This window comes from Sporothrix brasiliensis (genome assembly GCF_000820605.1).
Source record: "Sporothrix brasiliensis 5110 chromosome Unknown Cont22, whole genome shotgun sequence".
NCBI lineage: Eukaryota > Fungi > Ascomycota > Sordariomycetes > Ophiostomatales > Ophiostomataceae > Sporothrix > Sporothrix brasiliensis.
The window spans coordinates 995771-1012364 of record NW_024467141.1 but is presented as its reverse complement, the minus strand read 5'-3'; the positions used below and the strand labels follow the sequence as shown (position 1 = coordinate 1012364).

At 53.1% G+C, this 16594-nt stretch overlaps 4 protein-coding genes across 4 annotated transcripts; all 4 read left to right on the top strand.

Moving 5' to 3' along the window:
* Nucleotides 1-532: 532 nt before the first annotated feature.
* Nucleotides 533-1210, top strand: SPBR_08683 (uncharacterized protein; the record flags this gene model as incomplete). The annotated part of the gene is made up of 1 exon (XM_040766921.1): nucleotides 533-1210. The coding sequence occupies one exon, from the start codon at nucleotides 533-535 to the stop codon at nucleotides 1208-1210; it is 678 nt and encodes a 225-aa protein (XP_040614566.1).
* A 3326-nt stretch (nucleotides 1211-4536) lies between these two features.
* Nucleotides 4537-5808, top strand: SPBR_08495 (uncharacterized protein; the record flags this gene model as incomplete). Its single annotated transcript, XM_040766733.1, has 1 exon — nucleotides 4537-5808. One exon carries the CDS (start codon nucleotides 4537-4539, stop codon nucleotides 5806-5808), a length of 1272 nt encoding a protein of 423 aa, XP_040614565.1.
* Nucleotides 5809-6345: 537 nt separating this feature from the next.
* Nucleotides 6346-7560, top strand: SPBR_08514 (uncharacterized protein; the record flags this gene model as incomplete). Its single annotated transcript, XM_040766752.1, has 1 exon — nucleotides 6346-7560. The coding sequence occupies one exon, from the start codon at nucleotides 6346-6348 to the stop codon at nucleotides 7558-7560; it is 1215 nt and encodes a 404-aa protein (XP_040614564.1).
* A 2899-nt stretch (nucleotides 7561-10459) lies between these two features.
* Nucleotides 10460-14224, top strand: SPBR_08096 (uncharacterized protein; the record flags this gene model as incomplete). Its single annotated transcript, XM_040766334.1, has 1 exon — nucleotides 10460-14224. The coding sequence occupies one exon, from the start codon at nucleotides 10460-10462 to the stop codon at nucleotides 14222-14224; it is 3765 nt and encodes a 1254-aa protein (XP_040614563.1).
* Nucleotides 14225-16594: the final 2370 nt, after the last annotated feature.

Here is a 16594-nt window from a genome sequence, read left to right as displayed (position 1 = left end):
GGCATTTGGAGCGTGGACGGTGTTCGCGGCTGTAGGAGGGCAAGGGGCGTTTGGACAGTTTTGTGCTTGGTTGCCCATAACGACGTTACAGTCAGGACACACTATGACAATATAAACGCACATGTTGTTTGTTCGTTTTCGAGTTTGTTTGTCCCTTATTTTTCTCTTTTGTTTTGGATTTGTATATCTTTTGCGTTTTACGAAAAGTGCGCATCGGTCTCTTTTTTAGAAAGACAAAAACAAAAATCATGAGGCATATACAGAATATCTGAGTGCTGTTCTAGGCAACAGCCAGGCAGCAACCAGGCGCGATATCTGCCAGTTTTATATTTAAGAAAGTCAATACGACGTATTCCATGGTTCCAATTATCACTACCAACCAAACACAGCACGCTATTTACGCCCCCGACGACCCCGCGTTGCCGCCACACAACACTTCCTTCCTTCAAAACACAAGAGACAAACGGCCCAGAAAACCGGCCACCGACGACTTATCTTCGTTTTATTCTCTTTCGTCCCCTATATAATTAATATGGTGATCATACTTTGCGAAGATACAACAGCGGCCCTCACGGCGAGGCGCACGATTCGCTGCCTTTACCGCCAGCCACTCGCCGTGCCCAACCGCCGTATCCCTACCATTGTCGCCTGGGCCAAACCGCGTGTGGATGGGTTTTGCCAGGAGTTGGCTGCGCAGCTGGCCAAGGGGCCGATAGAGGGCGACACTTCTATTACCCACGTCACCCATGTCGTCCACCTTTTACACAGTGCGGCCTTTATCGCCTTTGACGTCTTTCTCGGCGACTGCCCGTCAGCCGTGCGCGAAGAGGTCGTCGGCCAAACCGAGCAGCCAATCCACTTTGTGTTTATCAAGACGGGCCACAGCGACGCGACAACGTACGTGCAGCGCCGCGCCAAGCTCGACAAGGACGTCCGTGGCCGTATTGAGTTTATTCGGCGGCTCGATCAAGGCCCGCCACCGTTGGTCTCGGACGGGACGCACGCGCTGACTTACGTCGACGGGCAGCGTATCGAGCGTGAGGACGTGGAGGCGTTTTGGACGGCGCGGTGGGAAGCGGTCAAAGCAAAGGAGGAGAGACAGGCGAGTGAAAAAGAGCTGGAGGAGGAGACAAAGACAATGGAAAACCAGGGGCGAAATGGACACGAGAAAGACGATGACGAGGTGGCACAAGAGGCACCGTCGATATAAGGCAAAGGCATAGATGAACAAAAGAAGAGAGAACGACAGAAAATATTCTCGACCGCGGCCCGTCATGATCGAGCAAGAATGCTGGTTGTCTTCGACAGTCTCTTTACATGACGAGTCTCCCTGGGCCGCGCTCCCAGTCGTGGGCCAAACGTGATTGCGGCGCGAGCATTATGGGAGACTGGTATAGTGCTGATAGAGCAAGCGTACGCCCATCTTGCCAGCCGCCGTTTCTACTACGTCGAGACCATAACGTTGTTGTCGCATGCAGGGGTAATGCAGGATCGGGTGGACCACACCCAGTACATGTCGAGGCGCAGGACCGATCCACGGACCTGTGCCTGTCGACAACCGCCTGCCACTGCTGGACGAGATCAGATGAAAGGACGTCGTCGACGGGCCACGTAGCTCTGAGCGCGAGAAGCGGTGGCTCGCTTCTTGTCGTCGGTTTTGTCTGCGTCTCACTCTGCGTCTCCCCCCCCTTTCCAAAAACCGGGCGAATAAATTGAAAGACACAAGCGTGGTCGGAGCCGTCCTCGCCATACCAAGCTCTAGCATTTTCAGAGCCGGCATCCGTGCAGCAGACCGGCAGGCAGAAGAAAGGAGGGCCTGGACCTCCTCGCAGGATGACGACGGTGAAAGTGTTGAAGACGTCAAGGCCAGGTAGCTCAGAGCTGGCCATTGATAGGACAAGCGTCTGGAAAAGTCCGGAGAGGGCATTTTCCTCCCCTCTGCCACCTCTCTGCTACAGCTGACACAATTGCATGTGAGCGGAGCTGCATCGGTGATGCAGAAGAAGTCGTCGGCCTCTACCAGGAAGGATACCGTGACAGTCGTAAGCCGCCTGCACGTTTTCGCCAGGCTCCAACCCAACGTCCGACATGGTCTACGACGGCTCACGGCACGGTCGATGTCGTTGATGACGCTATTGCTCTCCTGGTAGATGGTCAAATGTACCATTCTTGGCAGCAGCTGCTGCATCCGCAGATTCTTTAGGAGACAGTTGTAGCCTACCACAGGCCTTGTTAGTAATCGACAGATGCATATCACGTTCCTTCATTTAAATGACTCGTAGAGCAACGTGCCGTTTTCGACGATTCGAAAATTACAATCCGTGACAGGCCGCCACTGCTCGATCCAGACACCGCCGAGCCCCGGACAGGCTACCACCAGATCGGCCAGGCGCCCTGGGTGGATCATGCGGTAAAACTGGCGGTGTACATACACAAAACGAACAATGTCAAGACGCGGGATCGTCGGCGTGGCCCCGTTGCCCATGTCCAGGACCAATGGCCTCCCACCCAAAACACGACGCGTCGCGGCCAGGGTCGGTTTTCCCAGACGTATGCCGCTTGCCCACCGATGCTTTCGATTTGTGACGTTTCTACGCGCAGCAAAGAGCTCGGCGTCACTAGGTCGAGGCGCGTGTAGGTTATGATGGAAATGGAAACGAAAGTTATGAAACGCATGGTGGGGGTCGCTCGGTGAACAGACCGACAAGGATAGTGCGAGACCGTGACTCGTTCGGTTTCGTCGCCCCTCGTCACCACTCTCCGCTGCATTCCACGTAGACAAGGCGGAGAGGAGGCCAAGGAATGGACCCGTAAATGCGACATTATTTCTATAGTGGTCAGCGATAAAGGATCGTGAAGGCGTAGTACCGAATCGACTTACCTTTTAATAGTATCAGGGTCTTCGACTTTCGAGCACGAAGAGCAAGTGTATTCGTTCAGACGAATCACAAAGTGTATATAGCGTATGTATAAGAGACGAATCATCTTGTTGCCATCTACAACGCGGCAAAATGCACCAACATCATCGTCGTTAAACGTCAACTGCACAAACGTGTACTGCTTGAACGTCGTCTGCCATTCCCTGCAGACGCAAGCATAACTAGATAGCTTTGTCGTGACCTTACGTTCATTTTCTGATAGAGGAAGAGGTGCTCCAGCGACATATCCATGGACAAGCTGCCGAAGCTCTAAAGGTAAGGATGTCCAAGACGCCATAGTTGAGGCGTTGTGGTTTTGGTTTTGGTAGCTTGATATTTTGAAAAAGTAGACGTTGAAGGAAGGAAGATGTCGAAGGTTTCCATGGAACAGAAAGACACACAAGTGAAGAACATTACAAGTAGCCAGGACCAGGAATTGTTCCTATATGTAGTTTCTTAAGCTTCAAGAGTTGCGGTTGGTGACGAGGGGATTATAATGCTCGGAGTTGTTCGTGGATATCTAGCTGAATAAGACAGGATAAGCTACTCTTGGTATTACCATGTTTATTTTCGGGCTAAAATGAAGACGTCGAATTCTTGATGGCCTGTTTCAACTGCTGGCTTATGATTATCATCGCCAGGTATCATCATTATCTGCCGCCAAATCTACGAATTCTTCCCATCATTATCCACCGCCTTCCTGTGGATTTCTCGTGACATCGTATTAGCTTGTTTGATCTGACCATAGAGACGAAGGGAAACGCCCCTTGTAGGTAGGTAAGTGACGGCACGATGGGGAATGACCCGTACTGACTATATGTATTCACCAATGTGACTCAGTTTTAGCTGGCTTATGTTTCGGCCGCTTTTTAGTTCCGGCCACAGTCAAAGGGCATCGCCCGGCCAGCTGTAGCAGCTTCCACTCCCAAATGGCAAGCGTTTACGACAGTATGCTTTGTGGTCTTGGTTTGTCCTCCTCTTCTTATTACCACAGGCCATTGCTTGCTCAGGTGTGACTGTGGTTCTTTCCGCAGCGTAAATTCTGCATCTCGCAACCTTTACATCGCTCTCATGTATGTGATGTTGGGGGCTGAACTTATGCACAAAGCCTCCCACAGACGTGGCGAAATTCGTTTGGCTGCGTATAGAACCGCCCTGTGAAGTTGAGGCGGTAAAATTGTCGTTCCATTTCCTATTCAAGCCAATGCCCAACTCCAACCACTGAGCATTGTTGACTTTCCTCAATGGTGGTTGTAGCCTATGTGTAACTACCCGCCGTTCATCAGGTGCACTGTACATTCAGTTCCCTCGCCTCGCATCAAGAGTACGGAGCTCAAGAGGCACCAGTCAATATTCGACAATGCCAACCAATCACTCGGCCACACCTTGCAAGAGAGAGCCTCTTTGGGTATAGACATATTTGCTGAAAGAAGTGGTCTATTTGGGGCCGTGATGTCGATACGGCCCCGCGAAATTTGCCTTCTTCGGATGGCCAGCGTCGCCGCATTTCTGAGAAGCAACATGTTTCTTGCAAAAGAGACCGCCCTTTACTTCCATCAATCTCTCCATTTCTCCCTATTTCTCAGACCATAATTTGCCCCCGTTCACTCTCAAAGCAATGGCACCTTCCTCGACCATCGCCGAGATCACTTCGTCTGATCTCGAAGCGCTCCACCCTCCTGCGACTGCAAAGATTACAAACGTCAAGCACCTTGCCTCGTACAGCTGGATTGAAGCCGGGCAGCCCACGATTGCCGTCCCGGGTAGCCCAGCACTTTGGACTGCTCCACAGGGCTCCCGAAAAGTCAAGAAGGACACGGGTTTCTACTACATTGCCCAAAATGCGGCACGCCATCCAGACAGTCCCCTGGAGCCTCTGTTCCGCGCTTTGTATGTCGAGCATCCGTCCTTTGACATTCGCTCGGTGGACATTGTGACCGACAGAAACAACATGCGAAAGTTGCTTGCCTTTGTCAACCCAAGCATGAACCGGTACGCAAAGGAGCCGTTTACGATCCAGACCGAAGTGAACAACACGACTGTCATATTCTGCCGAGCAGAGACGGACACTACGCAGGTGATTCTACCTTGGGAGTTCCGGGGCTACGGCCACGAGTTTGAAAAAGCATACACCACAGAGCAGATCACCGGCGGCACGGGGCACCATCGCATCATCTCGTATCAGTTTGGCGGTCTCGACTTTATCGTTCGCTACGAGACGGACGGCTATGTCTCTGCCAACCCTCTGCAGTCTGCGAGCAACAAGTCAAAGGCGATGAAAAGTGACGACCTCTCTGGTTTGATGGAATCGTTGTCCCTCGCCCAACCTGGTGGTCCCTCGGCCGATGCTGTATCTGCCACACCCACGCACGCAACGACAGCCACACCAACGAAACTTACGATCCAACTGCAAGGCCAGCTCGTGCCTCCGGACTCCCTCGTCGAGATCAAGACCCGCGCCGCCCACAAACGCCTCGCCATCCACGACGTGGCACCGCAGCTCTGGATCGCCCAGACGCCCAAGCTTGTGCGAGCGTATCACGACAGGGGCATTTTCCCGAAGCCGCAAGTGGAGGATGTAGCAACCGACATCACACAATGGGAAGACGCCCAACAGGCCGATCTGAGAAAGCTGGCTGCATTGGTCGCCAGAATTGTCCTGGTCACGCGGGAACGGGGAGGGCATGCCACACTCCAATACGACCCAACCAAAGGGCACAAGCTGGTGATTCGCAGCGTCGACCAGGACATGGTGCTGCCCAAGGACCTATACTTGAAATGGGGTGCGGTGGACGGTCCCGGAAAAGAAAAGACGCCGGATCAAAAGGTATTCTACGTGGGTCAAGGTCCCCAGGAGGCGGGCCAACATGTATTACAAAATCCCCGCTAACATAAAACAGGACGCACCTCTGGATGCCTTCAAAGATGCTTCTAGTGTGCCAAAGGAGAAACCCGTCGTTATCAAGAATGTTCGCTGAGCCAAGTCGTGGCTGGGTTTTCGTCGGCGCCGTTTCGTAGCTCGGAAGACGTCGAATGGAATGTGTGTGAACGGTGTATGCCCAGACTGAAAATTTAATACTGTTGCATTCAAAGCTAGGAGTGACAGAAACAAGTATAAATGACAAAGGACAGAATGTCTAAAATACGTAGACGGAGTGCGTGCCCTTTAGGTGTATTTTCGCAGTTTTTGGTGTTATCGTCAGGTATCATCACACGGATACTGAAATCCTGAAAGATGACAGAAGTCTAGCAGCTCGAGATGTGACCCCCGAGATGGCGTTTGAGTCATGCTAACTGCTTGCAGGTAAGCCTTCTTGGCACGATCTTTTGAGCTTATCCGAGCGCACCTACGTTGTGCCGTCTTGGAAATGCTTCATTCTAGCTGCAACTTGACTGAGCTGGACCAACCCGAATTGTGGAGGCCAAAATGGCCCCAGCATCCGATTCGCACAGCCATCCGGCCGGACGTGCGCCCGGCGCATTTGAAGCACATCCCCCGGACGACATCGTCGACACGTCAAGTGGCGTAACGGATGCGGCACATGCCAAGGCAAACTCGGCTACCATCGTCCTTGTCACGGAGGGATCAGGCTTCCTTGCGTCGCATCTCATCCTCCAACTGCTCGCGGCTGGCTACGCCGTCCGCACAACTCTGGACAGCCTGTCACAGGAGGACAATGTGCGCAAGAGTCTGGGCATCGCCCTGACAGCGGCCGGTGCCGACGTTGACGGCTACCTTGCTCGGCTCCACTTCTTTGCGTCCAACCTCGCCTCCGATAACGGCTGGGCCGATGCCGTCCGCGGCTGCACATATCTCCACCATGCGTTGTCGGGCGATGCACCCAAGGATGGCGTTTTGCGCATGCTTCGTGCGGCCCAGGAGACGACCGTCCACCGTGTCATCCTGACGTCGTCGTTTGCCACGATTGGCTACGGCCATCCCCAAGAGAGCAGCCGCGTATTCACGGAAATCGAATGGTCGGTCGACAACAACAACTCGCTTCCGGCCTACCACCGCGGCTTGCTTCAGGCCGAGCGTGCCGCCTGGGAGTATGTTCAGGGCTTGCCCGCTGGCGGTGAGCGTCACGGCAACAAGCTGCAGCTGACCGTCCTCAACCCCGTGGGTACGTACGGCCCGACACTTCCTGGCCTCCCGCCGCCGCCCGCGTCCAACGCCATTCAGCACCTGCTCGACGGCACGTGGTCTGCCCTGCCCGACCTCCACCTGGGTGTCGTGGACGTCCGCGACCTCGCCGACCTGCACGTGCGGGCCATGACCGCGTCAGAGGAGACCGCCAGCGGCCAACGCTTCTTGGCCGCCGCCGATGGCCGGCCCGTGTCGTTGTCGAGCATCGCCATGGCCATCCGCAAAGAGCGACCGGCGCTCGCAAAGGCCCGCAAGGTGCCGTCGATCAGTGTTCCAAATTGGGTGGCGAGGGCAGCGTCAATGGTTGGTGGTGCTGGCGGCAGTGGTGGTCGTAATGTGTCGCCGCTTTTGGGTCCGGCGCTTGTCACGAACAATGAAAAAGCAAAGGACCGGCTGGGATGGCGGCCAAGGCCTGTCTTTGAGACGATCATGGACACGGTGGATGGCGGTGTCGCAGAGGAGAGTCGTATGGCACGGGAAGCAGGCAGGCATTAATATTGATGGCGGAAAGGGACGAAGAAACGTTTAAGATACCATGCCAGGTGCCTTTTGTAATTTGAATTCACCTGAGCTATGCCATTATGGAAGCAAATTGTTTACGACTTCGGATCGCAGGTTTCTCTTTGACAACCGCCACAGGCATGTTGTAAGACGAACACTCCAAAAACGCACTTGCTCACAAAATGTCTTTAACTTTTAACCACGCCCTGCACCTTTTCATACAAGCAGATTGTATCGTTGGATCACGCCTCACGCCTCACCCACCTAATTGCCACGTTGAGTTGGACCGTACCGGCGAGTCGAAAGCCAGCCAAGCGGACGATCAAGGCAACACTTTGAACGTCTCACGTTTACTATTGAACATGCCGGGTATGTTTGCGAATTACACTGACTTTGTGCCAAATGCATTCATCAACCTGGACAGCATCATGGCAAATCCCTACGACTTACTGTCCGTATCACCGACATGACCGTCCTCGAACGTCCTATTGAGGGTTGTCATCACCAGCAGCTACGGCCTCAACGACCGGCGCTGTGCTAATTTGGAGATAAAATGTAATTAGATCGCCCAAAGGCCGCTGAACAGACAGTTACTTGACTGCAGTGGCCTGGCCCAGTAGTGTGGTAGCGCCCGGGCTTATCGTGTATCGTTGTTGTAGCCAATTCAAGCAGGGCTCTGGAAGTCCCCTCACCCACCTGGAACTTGATCCGCTCCTTCCCGTGCTTCGTAACGTTTTCCTCCTGATTTTCTCTCCGTCCGCTCTTTCTCCTTTTGTTTTAAGCGCGCACGCTCCTTCCAGAACATTTTGGGTTGCATGCCGCTTTTCCTGGGTTCGGAAAGTGCAAACGGCCAAACATGGTCTCAACAGACCAGGCCAAGAGCCCGCAGCCACGGAAGTAATGTTCGACATCATATCCCCCCTTTTTGCCGTCCCATTGTTTACGGTTTGGCTTGCCCTTTTACATGAACGCGACAATTACCTTGTCTGTCGTTTGCATTCGCATCGATGTTCCAACTCACGAGCAAACGAATCTAACGATGCAGACTTCTCTCACGCAAAGCTGCCATTTCCGAGGCGCGCGGTAGCACCAGTGGATCAAAACCCTTGCTGCATCCCACCTGCATATGCAATGCATAGCTGCCCCATCCCTTCAATACACAATCCCTTCCGTCGAATTATTGTCGGGAGCTTTCATGCTGCCCTTGGCAAATGTTCAAATTTCATTGCCTTGCATCCCTCCCTTGACAGCGATTGGCCGCGAGCGCACAACAAAAGGCCACCATCAAAGCCAAAAGCACGCGCAACGATTGGAAGACACGGACGTGAAGACGGCCAAGACACGCATGACGGTAACACTACGAAAGCATCAAAGAGGGAAAACAATTGAATTGATAGGAGAAAACGCGCGAAGGTTGCAGTCATGCGCTCGCCGTTTGTTTACGTTTTCTCGTCTCTGCAGTCCAACCGTCCGCTCCGTCCAGCACTTTGTTTCGCACCGCCCTCTCGTGGTTTCTTGTGCTCGTTTGACTTTTGTGCTTCTTGTGCTCTTGTGCTCTTGTGCTCTTGTGCTCTTGTGCTCTTGTGCTCTTGTGCTCTTGTTCTCTGGTGTTCATTTCGTGTTAGCACTTTGTTCTTTGCAAAACTCATCCACATTCCTCGACTGCCACGTCATCGGCGTCTGATCCAACTGGTGTTGCTGCTGTGCACTTTGGGCGGGCTAAAACACATCACCCTTTTCGGCTGCTGTCACCATTTTTTACGTCGTGTACGGTTTGTCTTGCCCTGTCGCCGTCTCGTCGTTTGTTCGTTCGGCCTTTTGTCGTGTCACTCTGAGAATCCTCAGGTCTTGTTTTGTCTCCTCTTCGCGTGCTACGGGTTTGAGTGTGATGAGACCGTTGCATCTGCTGTCTCGTTCTTTCTTTCTTCTTTTTTTTGGTGTGTGTGTCCTAACTCGCGCACCGCTTTCTGCTTCGCGCCCCGCCGTCTCACTTCTCGTTGGCTGCGTCACTACCCGTGCCATCATGCACATTGCCCACTTTAATATGTTCCGGAAAGATGGGTGGACAGGGATGAAACGCAAGCATGGATGAAAATAAACAAGGGAAGCCAGCGAGGGGAGCCGGGACAAAGAGCGCCCACACATCACAGCCAAGCAAACGAGTCAACGACAGATGACGAAGAACCAACCAGGGCTGACAGGGTTCGGGAATCAAGGACGAAAGGGGCGAGAAGGAAAAGGGAAACGGACAAGCGGCCATTCTCATGAGGCACTGGCAGGACTGTGGGCCGCCGGTAGTTTTATGTTATATGGATGGGCTGGTTTGCAGGAACAAGGGACAGATCATGATGGGGCCAAACCCAGACAAGGGAACCGAAGCCGCTCCGCTGGGCTCACAGACCACAGTTGGACATCAATGAGCAAGACTGCGCATTAAATTGTAAGTTTTCGGCTCTTTATTCTGTCCTACTTCTCCATTTTCTGTCATACCTTTTTATCCCAATTCGTCCTGGCTGTTGGGGAAAATACGAGAGGGGTGTACATTTTATGTTTGTGGCTTTTGAAATTCTTCCATTTCATTTGCGTGGGTTCTCCCGTACAGCATTCCTCATCTCCTTTCATTTCTTCCGCCTCCACTGCCAGCGCGCATCGACGACTCACTCGCGCGACGACTCTGGTCTCCCCCACCTCAGCAAATCCCTCGTCTCTATTACAAGACTACATCTCTCACTCTTGTCTCCTTTCGCCCAAGGCGCTGGTCGTTTGATCCGGAAAGGTATCCCATTGCTCGCTGTTACGGTCAGCAAAGCGCACTCTCGGTCTTTGTCGTGCCACGCACACATCTCTCACATCTCTCGATCAATTCTCCTGAAAAGAAAAATTATGACAAGTCATGGATTCATCTTTCGTCGCGAAAAGCGCTTCAGACGCCGCCGAGTTGGGTGTCAACCTGGCCAAAGATCTATACTGTCTCGCCTCTGAGTATCCCAGCGTCGAGTGCCAGATTGGCCGCATTGCACAGGCCTTTGTCGACATCAACCTGACATTGGCCGATCTCGCATCGGCACTTCCGTCTAGCTCGAGTTTGGTATCATTGACACCACCATGCCTGGAGCGTGTCGGCGCCTTGATCCACCGTGTTCATATGGTACAAACGGCCTTCCTGGAAGGCCTGGGCGACAATAATCCAGCTCCTGTCAGTGGCAAGATACCCAGCAGCAGCAAGAAGCTGAACTCAAACAAGTCGAGTAACAAACTCGGACGGCTCAAGACACTGTTCCCCGGTTCGGGCGCCGCGGAGCGTTTTACAGAAATGGAATGGATGCGCAACACTCTTGCTCTTCTGGCGACCGTGTTCCGGTTGGTCACATCACAGGCGCATGGCAGCGACGACAGCGCCAATCTTAACAATCAAAACAGGTTTCGCATTGCGTCCGAGACGCTGACCAGTGCCGTCATTATTTATGTCCGGACGATTGAGCAAAGGCTTGCTGGTCCCGAGGACGACGATCAGAGTGATGACGAAGAGCCCGTCACAGGACCAGGCTCCTTACTCTATGTTGCCCCTGTTGCCCCGTATCCCAGGGATTCTAAGAAGGGAAAGTCCAAGAGCAAGGCGCTCGTCGAGGTCAAAGTTGACGCGGCCGACTGGATCTATGAGAATCTGCGAGATAGAATCAAAGAAAGCGACCGTGCCGAGCGACTCCCACGCCACTTTGTTGAGTGGCTTCTCGAAGAGGCTGTGCTGCCAAAAACAGACGAAAAACCAGCAGTTGCAGATGCAGCTGCGGCAGAGCCAACGGACGGAAATACAGCAGTAGAAGGTGTGTCAAAGGATAAGCGCAATCCCAGTACAGAAAGAGGGGAGCCTATTACAGAACCAAAACCAGAACCACAACCTGCCCCTGTTTTTCTGTCGAAGAAGGCGGCTAAGAAACTGGCCAAGCTCAAGGGCAAGGCCAAAGCAGTCGCCACGAAGCCTACCGAACCTGAACGTCCGTCAGACGACAGGGACATTGGAACAACTGACAATAATACGGCCGAAGATTCAGAGAGAAAGGCCATGGAGGACATGAATGCTAGCAGCACTGATACAGCGGGCACAAAGAAAGGCGGGTTCATAGCCGATGCCAGTGGCGCTCCCGAAGCAACACCCGCGCATCAAGCCGACACTCCCAAGGCAGCAGCGACGCAGACCGAGCCAGGCAAATCCCGGGACGCCAAGATTGGACAATACGACCTTGAGCAAGATCACGACGATCTCCCACCACCATACCCGTCTCCGGAATCTTTCATACCTCATGGGCGAGGCCAGCCATTTGGCGCCTCGCACTTCCCGTATCCTCCAGCAAATCCTATGGCCTACCAAACACCGCCTGGTGCTTCGTTTGATATGCCACCATTTATGCAACCCCAGCCTGCGATGCTCCCTATCGGTTTCTACCCACTTCATCCACAATACATGGCAGCACCACAGTCATTTTTCTCACCTCGTGGAGCCACGGGTGACACCCACGGACCTAGTGACCTCTTTGACGGCCTCCCGCCAAGCCGACCGTTCCCCGGCATAAGGCGAGAATCCATTGAACGATCATATCGTGACGCACCAAGTCATGAGATGGACCGTGGTGGTAGTCTTGCGCCTCGAAGCCGACCGGCTGCGTATGGCAAGTTCGAGGAAGGTGGCCAATTTGATAATGAGTCCCCGGTAAATAGGCGACGCGACTTAACTGGCCGCCGCCGGAGGGAGAGCGATGACTCTCAAGGGACCAACGACAACAAGGAGAACGAAAAATACGGCTCAGGCAACAAGATAGGCGATGAGACATCCCCCGGGAAAGGCACGGCCGACGGAGGGCACGACACACAAGCACGACCGGAGCTGAGCCTTGAACGTGCCGTGTACCGCCCTAAAAAGCCCGTTGCTGTGTCCTCGAAGCCTACCAAAAAGGGCGACGGGAAGGCTTCTGCTGAGACCGAGGACGAAGCTGAGAAGCACTACTCAGACGCTGAGACGGTCGATATCAGAGATGCTCTGCCACTGTCAAACAACTCGGGCAAAAAACGGAATGGGAATGTCAGCACGTCTGCTGGGAAAACCGCTGGTCAAGCTAACGGGGCTTCCTCGCCCCCGGTAGCCCCTGTCCTGCCTACGCCACCAACTCCTCCATCTGCGGCCGGAGAAGATGATAATGCTATTGAAGCAGAAACGTCCAAATCGAAGACAAAGTCTAAAGCCAAGCAGACGGCGAAGAACACACGTAACGCTAAGGCCAGGGCGCTGACTGCGGAGGGGGACCACAACGAGACAGAGCCAAGGAATGAGAATAGGGACGATAGCGAGTATGAGAGTGCCGACGAAGGCAACGATGGCAAGAATGACAAAGACAAAAATGCCAACGACGACGGCAATGAGACGCAATTTTCGCCCGATACCGAGCACAAAGTCTTTACACCCCCAGACACACCGCCGCACATCCCACACCCTGGCGAGGCGCCTGTCCCACCACCGGCTGCTCACATACACTCGCAGGCGCCACAGCCAGGTCCACTAGGAGCTGGTGGCGCTGCTGGTCCTGGTGGCTTTCCAGGTTCTACTAGCATACCATACTTCACGCAACCGCCGCATCCCATGATGGGCTCTTATCCATACCAGACACAACCCAGAGGTGGTCCCGAAGCCACAGGCTATGGACTCAACGTTGATATGGGCATGGGTGCCGTCGGTACTGGCTTTGGTGCTGGTGATGCTACCATAGATTCGATGTGGGCATCCTTTTGGAACGAGCGCTTGGGCATGCCGCCACCAGCCGCTCCTTGGGTCGGTACTCAGGCAACAAGGATGAACGGTCCTCGAAGTGGTCCGACCGCTGCAGCAGAACGGAGCTCAAGCTGGATCCGGGGGGACGATCACGCCAAGCCGGTTCGCGGACCTCCGCCACAAGACTCGGGTGCACATCCTCCGCCAAGGCCTCAGCCATGGAACCGCTATCGCAACCGGGGCAGTCGTGATGACCATCACGATGACGGACATGCAGTCTTTGGGTACAGTGAAGACGACAACTACGACGACTATGACCACCGATATCCGCGCGATCGCCGTTACTACAGCGACGACTACGATGACCGTGGCCCAGTGACAAGTGCTCCGTACCACGACGACTACCCACCGCGGCGCCGGTCACTCAGCCCGCCCTACCATACGCAAGACCGCCGCCGCCAGTACCATGAACAGCAGCGACAGCAGCGTCCTCGCTACCACCCGGACGACTCGCCGCCTCGGGGCTGGGAGCGCGACGATCGAGACCGACGCGAGCCAAGAGGGTCGCCCAATATGCATGGTGGATCGCACCAACAGCAGCCCTCACAGCCGCCATACCGCAACGCCTTTCACCCTTATTACGACCAGCCACGACGCGCTTCAGTTTCCAAGGGGGCAACACCTGCCGAGTGGGGCTGGCCAGGCGATGTGAAGCAACCACTTGATCCTCAACAGACGCAGCTACCACAAATGGCACCCCAGATGCCGCCCATGTTCCCACATGCCCCGCCACCGCACAACAGCCACCCGGCACCAGGCTGGGACGGGGGCTGGAACGAGACCTACCGCCAAAGCCGCGGCCATGCCGAGTTCGCCATGACTGAAGTCGACGGCTAAATGGGAAACCGTTGGGCTTCCACGTATGCGTTGTGTTCATATTTGTTTCGTTTTTTTTTTCTTACACCGCTTTCGGATGTTGTCTCTTTTGCGTATACCCTGTACCCAAAGCATTTCGATGTCTTTTTACCGCAAGTTCGTATCTTTTTAGAAGATTTTATTGTTTTATTCTTACGTTCTGCATTAAAAATTCGGCTCTTTACGATTGATGACCTGTCTTTTGGATTTTTCACTTTTTTGTTGGGGCGGCGGGGGAATGTTCTCGGCGGCTGTTGTGCATTACACTCCAAATTGCTTGCGGCGTGTTCCAGCCGCCAATTATTGTGCTCCAGGCATGCGTCCACAAAATATTTTCCCGTTTAGACAGATGAGACAACGACACAAATTTTAATGATTAATGATTTGTTCAACCCACTTTCTTACCTATTGCATCTTTTCCAGATGGTCATGCCTGTAACGGCCGAATTTGTTGTGTATCTATTGGCATTTTTCTCGTTGAGAATAGAAATATTAACATATGAAAGTTCATTTCTTGAAATTTTCAAGTGTCGTTTTGTTTGCTTTATGTGAGAAGAAAGCACAAAACAAGGCAACGGACGTGGAAAACCAAATGAATATCGTTGCAGTCCAGGACCCATCTTAAAAAATGGAAGGTCCAAAATAGGCATGATATTTTATGTAACAAATACCATGGCCAGGCAAGTGTTTAAGTATAGTTGGCCTTGCCTCGACAGGAAATCTGCTTAGAAAATATAAAATTGTAAACTAGGAGAAGCGAGAGCTTGCTATATGCGTCTTGGATGTAAAATGGTATAATGACGAAAAATTCGAGACATGACTGAAAATGTGTTTCGAAACCGACAAAGCGAATGGACTTGCAGACAATGCAGCATTGGTGTTAGATATAAATAAATAAGAAATAACAAAGGAAAAACGGTAAAAGAGTGGTAACAATAAATTGCAAAAATAGGCGAAAGAAAAAAAAAAATAAACGAGTGGATGTGTTGCTTTAGCAGAGGGCTGAAGTGAAGTCAAAACTAGAACGAGAATGAAATATGTGCTCAGAAAATAAAACTGTGTTCGTGATGCTGCTGGACACGATGCAGGCTCTCAAATCTGCATGAGCGGCCAAAGTGCTGCATGTTCGCCTCTTACGCCACGGTAGCCTCCGTGATCGAGGCTCTCCCTCTGTCGTTTGGAATCAGAACGAGAAAGCTCAGTTTGACTTTGTGCAACATGTGCCTGTGCCAGTTCTTGGGCTTGCTGGGCTTGCATATTCGCTACCTGCACGTGTGGATGAGCATGGCTAGTGCCACGAGTATGGTCTTGCATCACGAGATGACCCTGGTCGAATTGGGTATGTAGATGAGCCTGGGCTTGTGCTTGTGCTTGTGCTTGTGCTTGTGCCTGCGCCTGGGCTTGAAGCTGTGCTTGGCGTACTTGTGCCTGAGCTTGGACTTGAGCTTGCGCGACGCTGGCTGCAGCCTGAAGGACGTTCTGGGACTGTGGAGGAAGTGCCGTTGTAGATACCATTGACACGGGCACCATGGCACCTAGGCCATCGACGGCTAGACTATCGTTCTTGTAGTCGTTCATAGTCATGACTCGTTTGGCTGGAAGGGCGCTGATGCCACCGGTCGCGATTTGTCCACTGGCTAAGGCACCCGTAGAGTTTACGGATGCTGTGCTCGCTGCTTTTGAGATAGTTGTGGATTCGTCGATTCCATGTTTGTCACGGCGATGTGTTTTGAGATTGTCAAGTCGACTAAAACTCTTCTTGCAGCCGGGTATATCACAAGAAAGACGGAGGCCTTTATGAACGTTCTTGTGTTTGCGTAAGTATCCCCGTAGGTTCTCACGGACGCCTCGAGGCTTCCAATTGCATTCGTCGCATACCAAGTCCTCGGGATCGATGTCATCGTCGATGGTCGACGTAGGTGTCTTCGGCGGCTGTAATGATGCCCTTGAGCTGGATGGATGGCGCTGGTGGCTGACTGGTCTGCTCCCTGTTTGTGATACCCCTGCGCCAGTGAATTCAAATCGCGGATTGGTAGCATGAGCTGTCAACGATGACATTTGAGAAGACGATGGAGGGAAAAGCCCGCTGTGAAGCGGTTTTTGGCTGTTAATATGTGTCGCGGGCTCCTGGACCGCAACTGGGATGGTTGGTGGACCGATCTGGTGTGGGTAGGTGTCTCGGTGTTGCTGGGGGCGTTGGGCTGGAAGATGGCCTGATGCCATGGATGGAGGCCTTTGCATGAAAGATGCGACTTGCTGTTTAACAGGTCGAGTTGGTGTTTGGAGTGGGCGACTTGGCAAGCCATCCATGTCAATATCCATTGACACCGCCAGTGAGTCATGTGGATTTGA